We start from the raw sequence: 18,965 nt of genomic DNA, 5'->3' as shown, positions 1-18,965 counted from the left end.
ACCTGGGGCAGGTTGTGTGTTGTCTGTGAACCTGGGGCAGGTTATCTGTGTACCTGGGGCAGGTTGTGTGTTGTCTGTGTACCTGGGGCAGGGTGTCTGTGTACCTGGGGCAGGTTGTGTGTTGTCTGTGTACCTGGGGCAGGTTGTCTGTGTACCTGGGACAGGTTGTGTGTGTACCTGGGGCAGGGTGTCTGTGTACCTGGGACAGGGTGTCTGTGTACCTGGGACAGGTTGTGTGTTGTCTGTGTACCTGGGGCAGGTTGTCTGTGTACCTGGGACAGGTTGTGTGTTGTGTGTGTACCTGGGACAGGTTGTCTGTGTACCTGGGACAGGGTGTCTGTGTACCTGGGACAGGTTGTCTGTGTACCTGGGGCAGGTTGTCTGTGTACCTGGGGCAGGTTGTCTGTGTACCTGGGACAGGTTGTGTGTTGTCTGTGTACCTGGGACAGGTTGTGTGTTGTCTGTGTACCTGGGACAGGTTGTGTGTTGTCTGTGAACCTGGGGCAGGTTATCTGTGTACCTGGGACAGGTTGTGTGTTGTCTGTGAACCTGGGACAGGTTGTGTGTTGTCTGTGAACCTGGGGCAGGTTTTGTGTTATCTGTGTACCTGGGACAGGGTGTCTGTGAACCTGGGGCAGGTTGTGTGTTGTCTGTGAACCTGGGGCAGGTTGTGTGTTGTCTGTGAACCTGGGACAGGTTGTGTGTTATCTGTGTACCTGGGGCAGGGTGTCTGTGTACCTGGGACAGGGTGTCTGTGTACCTGGGGCAGGTTGTGTGTTGTCTGTGTACCTGGGGCAGGTTGTGTGTTGTCTGTGTACCTGGGGCAGGTTGTGTGTTGTCTGTTTACCTGGGGCAGGTTGTCTGTGTACCTGGGGCAGGTTGTGTGTTGTCTGTTTACCTGGGGCAGGTTGTCTGTGTACCTGGGGCAGGTTGTGTGTTGTCTGTTTACCTGGGGCAGGGTGTCTGTGTACCTGGGGCAGGTTGTGTGTTGTCTGTTTACCTGGGGCAGGTTGTCTGTGTACCTGGGACAGGTTGTGTGTTGTCTGTGTACCTGGGACAGGTTGTGTGTTGTCTGTGTACCTGGGACAGGTTGTGTGTTGTCTGTGTACCTGGGACAGGTTGTGTGTTGTCTGTGAACCTGGAACAGGGTGTCTGTGTACCTGGGACAGGTTGTGTGTTGTCTGTGAACCTGGGACAGGGTGTCTGTGTACCTGGGACAGGGTGTCTGTGTATCTGGGACAGGGTGTCTGTGTACCTGGGACAGGTTGTATGTTGTCTGTGAACCTGGGACAGGGTGTCTGTGTACCTGGGACAGGTTGTGTGTTGTCTGTGAACCTGGGACAGGGTGTCTGTGTACCTGGGACAGGTTGTCTGTGTACCTGGGACAGGTTGTGTGTTGTCTGTGTACCTGGGACAGGTTGTCTGTGTACCTGGGACAGGGTGTCTGTGTACCTGGGGCAGGGTGTCTGTGTACCTGGGACAGGTTGTCTGTGTACCTGGGGCAGGTTGTCTGTGTACCTGGGGCAGGTTGTCTGTGTACCTGGGACAGGGTGTCTGTGTACCTGGGACAGGTTGTCTGTGTACCTGGGACAGGGTGTCTGTGTACCTGGGGCAGGTTGTCTGTGTACCTGGGACAGGGTGTCTGTGTACCTGGGACAGGTTGTCTGTGTACCTGGGACAGGGTGTCTGTGTACCTGGGACAGGGTGTCTGTGTACCTGGGACAGGTTGTCTGTGTACCTGGGACAGGGTGTCTGTGTACCTGGGACAGGTTGTCTGTGTACCTGGGACAGGTTGTCTGTGTACCTGGGACAGGGTGTCTGTGTACCTGGGACAGGGTGTCTGTGTACCTGGGACAGGGTGTCTGTGTACCTGGGACAGGTTGTCTGTGTACCTGGGGCAGGTTGTCTGTGTACCTGGGACAGGGTGTCTGTGTACCTGGGACAGGGTGTCTGTGTACCTGGGGCAGGTTGTCTGTGAACCTGGGACAGGGTGTCTGTGTACCTGGGGCAGGGTGTCTGTGTACCTGGGGCAGGTTGTCTGTGTACCTGGGGCAGGTTGTCTGTGTACCTGGGACAGGTTGTCTGTGTACCTGGGACAGGGTGTCTGTGTACCTGGGACAGGTTGTCTGTGAACCTGGGGCAGGTTGTCTGTGTACCTGGGGCAGGTTGTCTGTGTACCTGGGACAGGTTGTCTGTGTACCTGGGGCAGGTTGTCTGTGTACCTGGGACAGGGTGTCTGTGTACCTGGGACAGGGTGTCTGTGTACCTGGGACAGGTTGTCTGTGTACCTGGGACAGGTTGTCTGTGTACCTGGGGCAGGGTGTCTGTGTACCTGGGACAGGGTGTCTGTGTACCTGGGGCAGGTTGTCTGTGAACCTGGGACAGGTTGTCTGTGTACCTGGGACAGGGTGTCTGTGTACCTGGGACAGGTTGGAAGACTTCAAACACCGTGACATCGTGTGTCCCCAACTGAAGCAGGAGATGCTGCCACATGGAACATGTGAATGAAAGGCACATGACGGTAGCCTGGAATGGCTTGTAAATTGTACCTGACTTCCACCAGTCAATAGAAAGCTGACAAGTACAACCGTTTATGGCAACTCATAACATTACATATTTAATGTCGCCTGTATGCCAGGTGTGGGCCACGGCACACAGTCAGATGTAGGTGCAAGCACATGGGTTCCCAGCAAAGGATGCTCTCAACTTCATGGGGCATTGCACAACTGAAAGAGGTGTTTTGAATATTTAACTGTGGGAACTGCCTATCACACATCTCTTGTGTCTTTGTAACCTTAGTGCTTATCTGCATATGTATATTTGTATTGCGACAAAGTTCCTTGAAACAAAAAAATTATATTGTGCAGGGCCCAGAAAAACGTTTTTGAAAAACATTATTATTTTTTATTTAGCTGTTCTTGTCACCCCAAAATGATGCCTACAATATGTCTAATCTGAAAGAGAATAGGGCCGAACTGTTTATACAACAAGCTCTGACTATCACTGCGCACATGACATCATATTCAGATAATTAGAACCAAAATAGTAGTAGCTAGACCACTTTTTAACTTTAATTTTTCTTCCACCTATCAACCATGATTTATCACAGAAGAATCTGTAAGCCAAGAAGTATAGGCCTTTACTCTGAAAAGAGTATAGCAGGTAGGGATTTGCAAGTTAGAAATTTGTTCAATAATATTATTACGTGCACTTGAAGGAGTGATATTTATGTCATAATGGATCATAAAGATACACATAAAATACAAATAGTTTAGTTTAGGTGGTGTGTTTTGAACTGGAATCATTTCATTCCTGCATGAGTGCCTCATAAAGGACGGGCATTCGGGTACCCAGCTGATTGTTGCAGTTGCTTGCCACAGCCCTAGCCAGGGTTCATTGTGCTCTGGGGTGCAGTTTGTGAAGCCCATTTACGATGTCCATGTTCCGTTAGGGGGCATAAAACCATGCTCACCCACTTGTTTGAAAGGGATATACTTCTGAAATGTAACTTTTTGAAATCCTCCTCATACATACAAATCATATGCTCCTCACAGTATAGCTGTGAAATAACCATCCAATATTTTAGCTGTTTTGGTGATTAAATGGATTGAATGCATGGGCACCTATATTTTACACCTCTCATATATTCAAGTTAGTCGATCATCCAAGGTCAGTTTCTCAAGGTAATCCATTTATCCATGACAGCATCTAGTTGTGAACATGAGCGTGCCATGAGGTTGAGTGTAATGTGAACCGATCTACCGCTGAGGGTGAAGGTTGGCTCAGGGCCAGAGGTTAACCTCACTGGTACATGTACCTGCAATTGAATGTAAAGGTTAACCTCATAGGTACCTGCCATTCAGGATAAGGGTTAACCTCAAAGGTAGCTGCCATTCAGTATAAGGGTTAACCTCAATGGTACCTGCCATTCAGGATAAGGGTAAACCTCATCGTACCTTTCATTCAGTTTAAGGGTTAACATCATACATACCTTTCATTCAGTTTAAGGGTTAACCTCATACATACTTTCCATTCAGTATAAGGGTTAACCTCAAAGGTACCTGCCATTCAGTATAAGGGTTAACCTCATAGGTACTTTCCATTCCAGGTACATGAGTGATGGCACATGGTCCTGTTTACTGCTCTACAGGCAGAGTAAGCAACATTAGACACATACAGTAGTTGGATGTTTGACTGTGATTGACTGCTGTCAGTTTCTAGGGACTTGTTTCAGCCCACACTGACACACAGGCTACATGTGCTGTCTCCTTGGACAAACAACTTTTTTGCCTCTGTTCACCCAGCAGTGAATGGGTACCCAGTAGGATGAGATGGTAATGTGTAAACCTTTGAGCTCCTATTACAGTAGCTATGACACTGTAAAATGCTATTGTAGGTTCATGTAAGTTTGTTAACAAACAGTATATAAGTTGTGTTGTGAATTATTATTTTCAAACTTTGCTCTAACTGTTTAGTTTGTCAATTTGATTTGACCTATGAGGACTGTTTTCACACCCTGTCTTTGAATTCATTTACGTCTGTAAGTGGTATACTCAGGTGTACACTGGCTCCATGGCAAACAGACCTTGATGTTAGTAAAGCAAGGTGGTTCCCAGTAGTCGGGACAAACAGTTTCTCTGTGACATACATGTTGCTAGTTGGTAGACCTGAGGCACATTCGGATTCATCGACTGCTTTAGTTTCTTTTCACTTGCAATATGAAGGAAGCGGATGAAATGTATAACATATTGTGCAGTGAACCACTAGGTGTGCCCTGTGAACACTATGTAAGCAGTGATATTGACACCCGATATGTCAGTGACGGCCTGCAATAGACGCATCACCCCAAAGTATGTCATGTCCCTGGTACAGGGCTTACAGAACATTCACATCAGGTCAAATATGTGAAGTTGAAAGTTATTTTTGATTGTTTGTTGCAATGTTGTTCTGGCATTATTCCTAACAGTAGTTACATTGTACTTCACAGCCAGCTGTATCTATTAATCCATCAGTCAATTTGTATTCCTGCTACTGGTGCAGGCAGGCCTATGGTACATGGTGTGGGTGGCTGTAATAAGTACAAACACTCTCTTTGTAGCTTCATGGCACCATAAGCAACATAGATAAAAAAAATACAGTTTCTGTGCAGTCACATGTCCTAATTTACAAAAGTTAACATTTGGATTGTGGTAGAAATAGTTATTTCAATATTTCACTCTTGAATCATTGCACATTGGACATGCATGAAGAAAGTACCGTATTCGACATAATAAGCGCCCTGCTCTAATAAGCGCCCACGGCGATATTTGCTAATATATTGGCTAGTGAACAATCCCAATTATCACCCCTTCTGATTAATCAATGTACACAAGGCTTACTTATTCGTGTAAAATACGCACTCGTGTGTTATATGCAACCTCAATTATGGGCAATTAAATTTTTGAAAATATTTCTGTCGTGTATCATACACACCAACTTTTCTTTTGTATCATTTCAGGCTGTCAGCATAAACCACAAAGTTTACAATCTTTCAACTCTGTTTTTCTCTCAACAAAATTATATTCTAATAAGAGCCCCTATTTCTTTTTTTGAAAGCACCCTTGGTGCTTATTACGTCGAATATGGTATTTATCTCCAGCACAACCAGTTTCACAAATTCTACAGAAGTCAATGTTCACAAGAATTGCTTACATATCTGCCTGTTTCAATAAATAAATCATGTGAGCTACAACTCAATAAGAGCTATTCTGAACTTCCTGCGACTTACTTTTATTATAGTAGTCTTAAACTGGCCATGGAATACTGTGGTATGTCTACATGACCATGTCTACATTGTATAAAATATTTGGAACTTTGGATGCCCAATTTTATGGTTGTGGGAAATCTCACTTCTAAATTACCGGTATTCTAAATATTAAGTGTAGCTTTTGCGGCTGTAGTTCAGGTTCAGTGATTGAATGAGTGTTGCTTTCCCAGTACTAAGTGATAACTCAAGGCCAAAGAAATTAACTGATGATATACTTTATTGACATCATACCGTATTATAAAAAAAATTAACAATTATTTGGTCTCTGACAATATAGATAGATAGTGGTTACATAGCGTCAACGTATTGCTGTTGAACTGCAGGTCAGCAATGAGCTAGGTGTACTAGATGTCTGTCAAGTTAGCACTGGTCAAGTCATCCTTAAAGGATTGCAGACGGGCATCAATTTGGGGATGTTTCCTCTTTCTCAGTGGAGCTGACAAGTGTCTGTCTGGTCACTCACTGTATGGCACCCTCTGTGTTGGAGTTCGTATGAGAACCGATACAGATTATAGCTTATACAGAAGGCTTCATTACCAGATTAATGATGAGTTTCTAATCGCAAACTAACTCTTTGTCAAGATTGTGTTTACTGACTAACCTAGATGAACTAGCAGTTGTGCTCTTGCTTCAGTAAAATACAAAGGTCCTCTTATTCTTTTTTTGTTACATGTTCACAATTATTATCTATCTTAATGGTTTTGAATAAGAGGCCTTATCACAAACTACCTCTTTGTCACATTTGAACACTATGCAGGAATGAATTTTCTGACAGTTAGTTTTCTGATTTTCTCCATCTCCAAGTTTCTCCAAGTTTCTCTAAGTTTGTCGGTACATTTATATCAGTTACGGTAATTACTTGATTTCATTGCAGTATTTGGTTTGATACACCCCCAGAACCAGCATGCCAAACATGTTTTGACGCTTTGCCGGCACTTAGTAACTTTTGGTAAAAAATATTTAAAATTATTAGTAAAATGTTACGATTAAAGAATGAATGTTAAAAATAAAAGTAATTATTCACCTAACTAAGAATGCAAAAAAAAATACCAATTAAGAACTTACAAACAAAAGACGTATGGACAGAAAGGACAATGTGTACTAAAGAACGTCAGTGCACAAAAACTGCTGAGGGACAATGTAAGGGAAATTTAAATAAGTGCCTGCCTGCCTGTAGGCCCCTAGTTTTAAAGTTGTATGGGGCCTTATGGACTACAATAGGATATTGCCTAGAATATGTGAAACCAACCGAATATTGCATGTATGTTGTTGGTTTTTTTTACAGTTGTGATACATATACCATCACAATAAAATGAAAAGGCTAATCAATGTTTTCTCCCCCGGAGTGGTGTATAAGAAGGTCATAGCCCTGCTACCCCTGTATTGGCCAACATGCCAACAGTTACAGGAGACTGGCAGTAGGTACAACACTGTAATGTGTACGATATGGTGGGCCAGTTATACACTGTGATCAAACTTCCCGACACGTTTCACAGAACAGGTTTCTCAGTCATACATTTTGTTACAAGTTTTATACCCTACAATCAGCAGCAAGTTTAGAGTGTAAACAGTGGTATGCATAGCTAGTCTGCTGCTAACCACAAAACACGTTGCAGCGTCATACAGAAATTAAAATAATTCCATATCTTCTGCTGTCGTCTATATAGTTTCCCTCTGAAAGCTTTAACCTCAAACACATTACAAGCAAGAGACTCTTTATAGCTGCTATACAAGTTATTTAACAAACCTCAATTCATTATTTGTGATATTATGGCAAACTGTCAAGATGTATTTGTACAGTTAAAGTCACGAGATCCCCATTCAGCAGTGCTAATCTTAAATTGATGTGTAATATACAAAAGGTACAGAAAAAAATATGGTTGTTGGTGTGAATGTGAAACTGAAATGCAGTAAGCAACGTAAATGAGTGTACACAGTGCGGATCACTGAATCATTGCAGGTGGCTCAGTGTGTTGTCATCTGGTCACGATTTCATATCAGTTATGAGATCACACTGCGGGTTGTTTGAATCCCAAGTTTTTGTAACTGACACTTATCAGGCATCAAAAGAAGCCCAGTGAAATATGTAGATACAACGTAAGCTTTTCAAGTTGAGGTTATGAGGTTAGCAGAACATACTGAGGCAACGTGAGAGTGCTAAACAGTGCGTCCACCTTCTCAGGAAACAAAAATATCTCAGGACCTGAGAGGGGATGAAATAGTCTCTGTTTGACTTTGGAAAAGTGTGTTCGATTGTTTGATCATTTGGATCTTCCAATCAATCTTTGATTAATTCGGATGATCAGAACTAGTCATCACTTCTTTATCATTCTCAATGGTTACTGAGCCTGATGTGAGAACTTTAGCTGGGACATACTTACCGTATATCGCTGTGTATTGGACCCCATGTATTAGACGACAACCCCCTGTACACGCCTTCAATATCGACCCAAAATCCTATACTCTGTGTATAAAGTGACCTGGAATGAAGCACATCACAAGTGTGCACACAAACCTTATGTTTGCAATAAAAATATATTTATCTTGCGTTGTTTTTTTCTATGATGATTGGTCGTGTGCGTAACTCCAGCACATGTCACCATTTTGTGTGTACACAGTGCGACACCAAATTGGTGCCAGTAAAATAAAACTCATTTATGAAAAAATAGCAAAAGGAGCAATGGTGAGTAACTTAATCGCCAATTAATTTTTTTAACTATTTTGTAACTAACTAGGCTTATGTTTGCTTCACATTCAGTGTGTTTATTCAACAATCACTTATACACACAGTTTCCAACACTTGTTAATACAACTGTAAAAACAACGGGAATAGATTTCAGCTTCACCGGTTATCACATGTTAGGTCACATGTGAAATATGCAAATGCTTACCGGTACTTCTGGCTCTCTACTCATGGATGTTGATTGTTTTACCATGTCAGCTGGCTTGACAATCTGGATAGAGGCCAGGGTCATTTCAACTTTATTTGCAGACAATGTTCAACTTTATTCAAGGAAAACAGATACAAGTCATGTTTATGTTTGGAAATATTTATTGGAACAGTTATTTAGGACGAAATGCGAAGTTTTATTGTCAAATGCTGGGCTGGCTATCGAACGCCGGTTGACATTGCCAGTGGAAGCTAAAAGTGAAACACCTTGAAAAAACGTGATATCTTCGGCTTCATGTATAAGACGACCCCCCTTCTTAACCCCCTCATTTTAAGTATGAAAAACTTGACTTATACACAGCGACATACAGTATAGGTAATTGTATCTGATGTCAATGATTGTTGCGCTTAAGCACTGGCATACCCTGACAGATTTGTTCCATTCCTTGAGTGGTAACAATTGCACAACTATCAAAACAAATTTAGGTATAAAATAGTTCCACCAAGTCATAATTTGGAGACAAGGTCAGCCTTTAAAAAGAAAAAAGTTAACATTTTCAGGACTTGCATGCCCAACTATTGCTTTTAGAGGGCTGCTGGTGGCCCAAATCCACCCTGCATATGTTTCTTGGTTTGTCAGCACCATTCCTGTACACATGAATTTCACTAACATGGTAAACTTCTAAAACCTGCATCAGTTGATCCTTTCCTCTCACCTTGAGCTGAAAAGCTGTGATGTAACTGAACTATGTTTAGTGTTGCTTTAAACCTATGTCATTATTGGGTCACCAATTCTAGTAGCTGCAACACCATCCTACCCAAAGCCTGTTTCACCTGTATACAATGGAGTTTGTTTGCCATGACGTGATGGGTCACTGAGTTTTATGTGTAGTTTCACAAACCATGAGAATAGTTGGTGTATTATTTACCTGTGTGAAGTATATACCGTGGATAGGAGGACCTTTTTATTTCCACCGACAGGTTCAATCCGAGTCATGTGAGTTAGCAGGGTCTAAAAGTAGTGTATTACAGCCCTGTGACTGATGGAAACGTGTGCTGGTCCTGTGTGTGTCAACAGCCTCATATGATGGTCTCATTGTGTGTTTGGTTGGAATAGCAGGGTACCAGACATAGGGCTTAAACGGGCAAAAAATATGGACTCGAGTACCCGAGGGGTATCCCCTCGCGTATCCGCAATTAAACATCTGTTCAATAAAACTGGCAATTATCCTATCGTATACAAAATGAAAGAGTCACAATGACATTGTAGATCACTAAGAAAACCAATGTGATTGCTTATCAAATAAAATACCTTTGAAATTTGTATGCTGATTCATTGACGCTTCACTGAAATAAGAATTGTCAACTTGGGAAAAGAAATCGTTTACATCTCAATGTAATACATACCATGTTCAGGGTGAAAAAAATATTGCACATATGACCATCATGTGATCTATGTTGCGATTGGCTGGATTTTGGCGGACTGGCTTCTGAGGTATACCTTATATGATGCCAGTGCCGAAGGAAATTGTCAATAAATGACAAAATATAGATAATAAGTTGAAAGTTACATTTTCAATGTAACCACAAATTCACATGTCAGAATTTACCTTTTTCGTAATTGAAAACAAAACATTGAAAGATTTCTAGGCTTGTAAATCTAATGAAAATATTGAATTAATAATGATTAACGTTAAGACGCTAATTTAGAATCAATAGGTCTACTGCTTGTGACAGTTTAATAATTTCGTAAAACATCCCTTTTAAACAAGAAATAAAGTACTTTTAAACCAGGAAATATCGAAATATCCTTATGAAATGGTTGTTAATAAGTGCATTGTTTTGAAAAATAACTAAAAAAAAGCAATTGACACTTTTATTTGATTTAAATGATTACTCATGAAAAAGAAAGTTACATAAAGACATGTTTCTATAAACTTATTGAAAGTTGACCAAATTAGAGTTATCTCCCTTGGTCGAGTACTTGAGTCCTTAAACACTGGACTTGAGTCTCACTATACTCTCCCCGTGCCCGAGTACTTGAATACTCTTTAAAGCCCTAACCAGACATGCTGTATCGACCTATTTAGAGGATGTGTCTCATCTTTACCGTAACAAGAGTTTGTTTCTTCCAGAACTTGTCCTCTGTGTTACCCTAGTAGCTGTCATGTGATCTCTACTTCTGAAATGCTCTTTCATATTTTAAGCTTCAACACTCATGAGTTGTATCACATTCACTTGCACGCGTGACAGATTTTCTATGAGGGTAGACTGAGTCAGCTGTTGGTAATGCATGAGCGACTTTAGGGAATGGGTAGTTGAGCCTGCCAAGTCACGATCTGTGTGTGCGTGTGTGTTGGGGGGAGGGGTGTTGATTTGGGTACGACTGGACTTGAAGACTGTTGGCATGGTATGATAGGACTTGAAGACTGTTGGCATGGTATGATAGGACTTGAAGACTGTTGGCATGGTATGATAGGACTTGAAGACTGTTGGCATGGTATGATAGGACTTGAAGACTGTTGGCATGGTATGATAGGACTTGAAGACTGTTGGCATGGTATGATAGGACTTGAAGACTGTTGGCATGGTATGATAGGACTTGAAGACTGTTGGCATGGTATGATAGGACTTGAAGACTGTTGGCATGGTATGATAGGACTTGAAGACTGTTGGCATGGTATGATAGGACTTGAAGACTGTTGGCATGGTATGATAGGACTTGAAGACTGTTGGCATGGTATGATAGGACTTGAAGACTGTTGGCATGGTATGATAGGACTTGAAGACTGTTGGCATGGTATGATAGGACTTGAAGACTGTTGGCATGGTATGATAGGACTTGAAGACTGTTGGCATGGTATGATAGGACTTGAAGACTGTTGGCATGGTATGATAGGACTTGAAGACTGTTGGCATGGTATGATAGGACTTGAAGACTGTTGGCATGGTATGATAGGACTTGAAGACTGTTGGCATGGTATGATAGGACTTGAAGACTGTTGGCATGGTATGATAGGACTTGAAGACTGTTGGCATGGTATGATAGGACTTGAAGACTGTTGGCATGGTATGATAGGACTTGAAGCTTGGGTAGGAGGTATGACTGGAATACATACAACTGGGGCTGGGATGGGTAACTTGGGTACCCGGGTTGGGTGGGTACTGAGTAGGACCCGGGTACCCTCAGGACTACCTGGACCCATGTTTAGTCACGTGATATATTGTTTAATGACAAAAGAATTCTAGAACTATATGGTTACACTACAAGTCACTAATATTCACATTTCTTTCTGACTATGCACCCATTCCTTCTGATTTTTCATATGGTTGAATGAAGATTAAACTTCAGTGTATGATTGTTTAATACATGTATCTAAATACATTTTGCCAGGGCTGAGCTTAAAATGTTCCCAATCGGACATTTTGAGACATCTCCTGAGACCTACAGTGGGTACCCAGCTAGGGCCGGTAATAGGGTGGGTGGGTACCCGAAGGGTAGGTACCTGGGTAGTAAATTTGGACTCGTCCCAGCCCTACATGCAACACTTCATCCCCCTGGGTACCCACTCCACAGCTGTAGAGGTGAAGTAGGGCCCCTAAGTCACTCTGTGACGCTAACAGACTACATGCAACACTTCATCCCCCTGGGTACCCACTCCACAGCTGTAGAGGTGAAGTAGGGCCCCTAAGTCACTCTGTGACGCTAACAGACTACATGCAACACTTCATCCCCCTGGGTACCCACCCTACAGCTGTAGAGGTGAAGTAGGGCCCCTAAGTCACTCTGTGACGCTAACAGACTACATGCAACACTTCATCCCCCTGGGTACCCACCCTACAGCTGTAGAGGTGAAGTAGGGCCCCTAAGTCACTCTGTGACGCTAACAGACTACATGCAACACTTCATCCCCCTGGGTACCCACTCTACAGCTGTAGAGGTGATGTAAGGCCCCTAAGTCACTCTGTGACGCTAACAGACTACATGCAACACTTCATCCCCCTGGGTACCCACTCTACAGCTGTAGAGGTGATGTAAGGCCCCTAAGTCACTCTGTGACGCTAACAGACTACATGCAACACTTCATCCCCCTGGGTACCCACTCTACAGCTGTAGAGGTGATGTAAGGCCCCTAAGTCACTCTGTGACGCTAACAGACTACATGCAACACTTCATCCCCCTGGGTACCCACTCTACAGCTGTAGAGGTGAAGTAGGGCCCCTAAGTCACTCTGTGACGCTAACAGACTACATGCAACACTTCATCCCCCTGGGTACCCACTCCACAGCTGTAGAGGTGAAGTAGGGCCCCTAAGTCACTCTGTGACGCTAACAGACTACATGCAACACGTCATCCCCCTGGGTACCCACTCCACAGCTGTAGAGGTGATGTAAGGCCCCTAAGTCACTCTGTGACTCTAACAGACCACATGCAACACTTCATCCCCCTGGGTACCCACTCCACAGCTGTAGAGGTGATGTAAGGCCCCTAAGTCACTCTGTGACGCTAACAGACTACATGCAACACTTCATCCCCCTGGGTACCCACTCCACAGCTGTAGAGGTGAAGTAGGGCCCCTAAGTCACTCTGTGACGCTAACAGACTACATGCAACACTTCATCCCCCTGGGTACCCACTCCACAGCTGTAGAGGTGAAGTAGGGCCCCTAAGTCACTCTGTGACGCTAACAGACTACATGCAACACTTCATCCCCCTGGGTACCCACTCCACAGCTGTAGAGGTGAAGTAGGGCCCCTAAGTCACTCTGTGACGCTAACAGACTACATGCAACACTTCATCCCCCTGGGTACCCACTCCACAGCTGTAGAGGTGAAGTAGGGCCCCTAAGTCACTCTGTGACTCTAACAGACTACATGCAACACTTCATCCCCCTGGGTACCCACTCCACAGCTGTAGAGGTGAAGTAGGGCCCCTAAGTCACTCTGTGACGCTAACAGACTACATGCAACACTTCATCCCCCTGGGTACCCACTCTACAGCTGTAGAGGTGAAGTAGGGCCCCTAAGTCACTCTGTGACTCTAACAGACTACATGCAACACTTCATCCCCCTGGGTACCCACTCCACAGCTGTAGAGGTGAAGTAGGGCCCCTAAGTCACTCTGTGACGCTAACAGACTACATGCAACACATCATCCCTCTGACTACCCACTCCACAGCTGTAGAGGTGAAGTAGGGCCCCTAAGGCACTCTGTGACGCTAACAGACCTCATGCAACACGACATCCCTCTGACTACCCACTCCACAGCTGTAGAGGTGAAGTAGGGCCCCTAAGTCACTCTGTGACTCTAACAGACCTCATGCAACACGTCATCCCTCTGGGTACCCACTCCACAGCTGTAGAGTGAAGTAGGGCCCCTATGGTACTACTGCCTACAGCACTGCAACTTTTATTTGCCATATGTAGCAGGACGTAAGTCATTCCACAGATGACATTCTTACCTTGTCAGCTTGCTGACGGGGTTAACCTCTTTGGTCATGTGAACAAGGTGTCTGACCTCTGATCAGAAGGTATGTGGTTCAAATCCCATCACGGGACTCGGACATTTTATGGCCACTACACATACATTTTGCTATGGTGGGGACCTACAGTCCTACACTCTAGAGTCACTGCTAAGTTGACATCTTGTGGTATAAACTGACATTACAAACAGGAGATAAATATCAGAACAAATTGTAGAACTCACATAAAGCAGCCCAACTTTCCCTACTTGATGGCTGCAACTTAGTGCTTATCGTATGAGAACATAATGCCTGTTCTAGTTATGTTGAAATCCAGAGACAGGCTACAATGAATCTTAGTCTTGTTTGGTTGATGCACTCGTCTGTAACAACCTGTACACCCCCATTGAAAGGTTCTGTGTCAGTAATACAGCATAAATGACATCTCTGTCACGACTTGGTGTGTTCACTTGAGGGTATATATACAAGACATTGAAGTGAGTGACCAACACTCTACATTGCCGCTCTCCTGGTTCCTCTAAGGTAATACCTACGTCTTGTGAACGTCACTTCCTATGTATTTTGTAGATTACTATGTTAACTTTATGATAACTTAATAACTGGCTGACAGTGTATAGTTCTTGTGCATTACTAGCAATGTCTGCATATGCTTTCTGCATGTATCGATACATACCAAGATAAGTGAGTCCTGATCTTATTTATATCGCGATATGATCCCCCCAGTTTGAAAAACGGTGGGCTACAGCGATCAACATGTCTATTCCTCTGCCCCTCAATCCGGAGCAAAACCATTTTTTGATTATTTGGGATTTTGAAAAATACTGAACAGCATTATTTTTTTCTTCACTGAATTGAAGGTATCCAATGGCAATGAACCTAAAGTAGGGTAAAAGTAGCCTGAATTACACCAGACCGGGGGATCTGTCATCTCATGATGACACTTGTTTAATTTGTGTGAAATCTGTTTTGGAAGAAATTTTACCTGTTAAAGGCAGCAAGGCTGACAACAGGTTGTTCCTGACAAAATGTTTGTGTTCAAGTTATATGACTGGTCAATGTAGGTTAGTTCTATAGCTGTAACCACATTCAGGACCTGTTTCACGGCAGGTAATCACACCTGCATATGCTGTTTAAGGTCTTGTTATTGAACGGCTTCATATATACTTGTTTGAGAATTCATAAATAATGAAAGTATGAGTTGATACAAGGGTAGGGAGGTCATAAAGAATGAAAGTATGAGTTGATACAAGGGTAGGGAGGTCATAAAGAATGAAAGTATGAGTTGATACAAGGGTAGGGAGGTCATAAAGAATGAAACTATGAGTTGATACAAGGGTAGGGAGGTCATCGGGTGCATCGACAGACATAGGCAAGGTGATGCTTGTATACATATTACACATTGAGTATAAGGCAAAAACAATCAGAAAGATAAATTAATTGGAAAATACTTATTGAAGAGATCGACATCCTTCTATTCATGTTTATATTCTTTGGTTATACTGAGAGGCAGCAGTGGCACAGGAGCCCAAGGTGCTAATTTGCCGTGTAGAGTTACATTTCTTAGTTGTGATAGGATCTGCTGATTGTCACTCCGAGATTCTCACTGCATGGTTAGGAACCTTGATTGGTGAACACCTTACTCATGTTGTGACAAGGTGGAGAGCCTTGCATCAGGCTTCCCTCACACATCGAGCTGCCATGCCGTCATATCACCGAAAGTACTGTTCTGTGTGGTGTTAAACACAGCTCACTCCTTCACTCTCTCATTGTGTTATGTATTTATAATCAGATGTCTTAAAATTTCATTCTTCATTTGTATCATATTTCCCATAATTAATAGGAACAGGGATACAGATTTACCAAGTTTAAGCAAAGGTTAGGCAAAATATTGTGACAACTGCTTATGTTTGTTTGTTGTTGTTAAATGCCACACTCAGCAATATTCCAGCTATATGACGTCAGTCTGTAAATAATCGAGTCTGGACTAGACAGTCCAGTGACTCAAACTACAATCCATACTCTGAATATGAATGGTGGGTCTCTTAGCACATACAGCCTTCTCATTCAAAGGCCACAAGTTGACATGACGTCACTAGGTCCATCCCTGAGTGTCTCCTGTCACCAACACCTGCGGAACACAGGCTTGTCAGTCGAGTAAAGTGCCACAGTAGGCTGTTCACACTTACATGCTTAGACATGCTGAAATTCAGTGATTGTTGATCACATATTTATTGTAACGGAACAACAATATTGCTCTCTTAAACCTTAGTTTTGTTTCCTGATTAGGTGTAAGTACCACTTAGAACTAGTATTTGGAGATGAAAGGGAGAAAGAGTCAGGCCAGTTTTTTTTAAAATAAGGTGCTGAAGTAATTAGTTCTTTGATTTTGTTAGGTGAGATCCAGTTTTACTGTTCATAGTTCACATTGAAAAACAGACAAATGATGCCAAATTATTAATTTTGATGATCGATTGGTTGATATGATCCAGTCATCAATGATGATTTTTCAACCAATTACCAAAACTAGTCAGCTCCATACCTATGTAATAAATGTCTGCATCATTTTGGGCTGTGCCCCCACATAGAGCTAACATAACTGAAATACTGTTTAAGCAGTGTTAAAACTCACTCACTCTCTGCTTCATGTAAAATATTTGATAGATTTACCATAAATAAGGTGGAGAAGAAGATCTGTGAAGACATGGGTTACAATAGGTCTTCAGCAACCAATGCTTGCCGTAAAAGGCGACTATGCTTGTTGCAAGAGGTAACTAACGGGATCAGGTGGTCAGGCGTTCAGGCTCACTGACTTGGTTGATGGATCAGTGGTCATGTCAATCACTGGATTGTCTGGTCCAGACTCAGTTGTTTACAAACCGCTGTCATATAGGTGGAATATTGCTGACTGCGGCATTAAGCAACAAAAAAACCCAAACATAAATAGGAAGGAAAATCAAACCGGTTGCCTCATATAGTTTTTATGTCCCCAAGTACCTACAGATGTGAAAAGTTCCCATATTTTATGATATACACCATATACGTAATGTTTGCTTTCTGCATGGACCCTAAATATAGATGTCCATGCTTTCTGTCAGTCACATCCGTCAACATTTGTAGTACATAAATCTCGTGAACAGTTATACCAGATAAATGGATATATAAATATACAACTATCTATGATATGCATGTTTATGAGTTCAGGGGGACTTCATTGCTTGGCTGACACCAGTTATTTGTCTAGTAGGTACTTATTGAGTTAAACTGGTAAAATCAGATTCAACTGACAGCAATAATCAGTCAACATTTGGAGTGCTACTATGATTGCTACATTGTCTAAGTCAGCCGTCACAGTCTTGACTTTCCCGTTTGATAAAACTTATGTTAAAGGGGACAACGGTTCATGTCCTACAGTTATTTGGATATCGGCCATAAGAGGGACAATGACGGACTCATGTTCTTACAAACTGTTTGCACATCGTGTGGAGGAGTGTTAAAAATAGCTCTCTTACTCACCCCCATCTAATCTAACATAATGAGATGTTGTGAGACTGACACTCCTGGCCATGTTCCTTGGTGATTTAATAAGATGCCATGCATAGCTGATCAGGTTTAGAACCTCCTTCACAGTAAGGAGGATTGTCTGGTGAAACAAGAAAAGATCGTGGAAGGTTTTTTATTGTCAAGGAACCTTTTTACAAAATATAATTCTTCCTAAATGTTCTCCAAAGTCTTAGTTTTGGAAGCTAAAGCAGTGTGGTTCTTGCAAACCTGACTGAAGGAATTGTCCAGGACACTCCAGGGGCTCAGTTGATTCTTATTCGGAATATTACTATTGTGACACTTTTAGGAAAGAATAGTCCCACTGTCACAGTAAATATAGTTGTAAATAAATCTTAAAATAAAATGATTAGATGATATACTAATAAAATGATTAGTTAATATATTCTAATACAATGATTAGTTAATATAAATATACTTTAGAACTGGTCAACTCCAGCAATATGATGATGATCTGTAAATAATTGTGTCTGAGCCAGATAATCCAGTGATTGACATCGATAGCATCAATCTATGCAATTGTGATGCTATTACATGCATCAACTAAGTCAGAGAGCCTGACCCAGGAATCTTCATGGAGTGATCAGAATCTATTAGCTCAGTGAAGCCTAGAAGTTCAGCTAGCTAACTTCCTTATCAATACCTTATAACTGTCTTCAGCTTGGCTCCTACTTACTGATGTACTTCAGATGGTGCAACCAACTTCCAAAATGTCACAGTATTTTCTTTAGTGAATGTATATCAAACAATTAGTATGAATATCCGTGTATATTCATTCAAACTGCATTTTGGTTGACAACTTATGACCCATTTATGGTTATTTATGTACCGTATTCAACGTAAACGCCCTGCTCTAATAAGCGCCCACGGCGATATTTGCTAATATATTGGTTAGTGAACAATCCCAATTAGCACCCCTTCCGATTGATCAATGTACACAAGACTGATTTTTTCGTGTTTAATATGCACATGTTATATGCACCCTTAATTATGGGAAGTTAAGTTCTGGAACATATATGTGTCGTGTATAATACACACAGGCTTTTCTTTTGTATAATTTCAGGCTGTCAGCATAAACCATGAAATTTATGATCTTTCAACTCTTTTTTTTTTTCTCACCGAAATTGTTTTCTAATAAGAGCCCCCTATTTCTAATTTTGAGAGCACCTGGGCACTTATTAGGTTGAATACGGTATTAAGGATCAATAATTACGATGATTCATGCATG

General features: G+C 42.3%; 3 protein-coding genes across 7 annotated transcripts in view; 1 reads left to right on the top strand and 2 right to left on the bottom strand.

Annotated features, from left to right (window-relative positions):
- The window catches only part of LOC139459512 (uncharacterized), a 177,332-nt gene that overhangs the window by 21,523 nt on the left and 136,844 nt on the right, over window positions 1-18,965 (top strand). Inside the window, exon 1 of one of the 5 annotated variants that reach the window (XM_071241014.1) lies at window positions 14,623-14,701. The exons of the other annotated variants lie outside the window; for them this stretch is intronic. The gene's annotated coding sequence lies outside the window, so the exon portion shown is untranslated. Of the gene's footprint in view, window positions 1-14,622; window positions 14,702-18,965 lie in introns of those variants that run through there. 5 annotated transcript variants of the gene reach the window in all.
- LOC139459513 (coiled-coil-helix-coiled-coil-helix domain-containing protein 5-like) overlaps window positions 1-18,965 on the bottom strand; it is a 433,260-nt gene that overhangs the window by 305,795 nt on the left and 108,500 nt on the right. The window lies entirely within an intron of this gene.
- LOC139459400 (adhesive plaque matrix protein-like) lies at window positions 10,899-11,765 on the bottom strand. The gene has a single exon (XM_071240854.1). The coding sequence runs from the start codon at window positions 11,763-11,765 to the stop codon at window positions 10,899-10,901; it is 867 nt and encodes a 288-aa protein (XP_071096955.1).

Source organism: Haliotis cracherodii, unplaced genomic scaffold (assembly GCF_022045235.1).
Source record: "Haliotis cracherodii isolate W230 unplaced genomic scaffold, xgHalCrac1.p SCAF_13, whole genome shotgun sequence".
NCBI lineage: Eukaryota > Metazoa > Mollusca > Gastropoda > Lepetellida > Haliotidae > Haliotis > Haliotis cracherodii.
Note: the sequence above shows the minus strand (reverse complement) of the source record. Positions and strands in the feature narration are given on the sequence as shown.

What these genes read in the sequence shown, in the direction of transcription:
- LOC139459400 (XM_071240854.1), bottom strand. Translation starts at nt 11,765, where the DNA reads ATGCCAACAGTCTTCAAGTCCTATCATACCATGCCAACAGTCTTCAAG.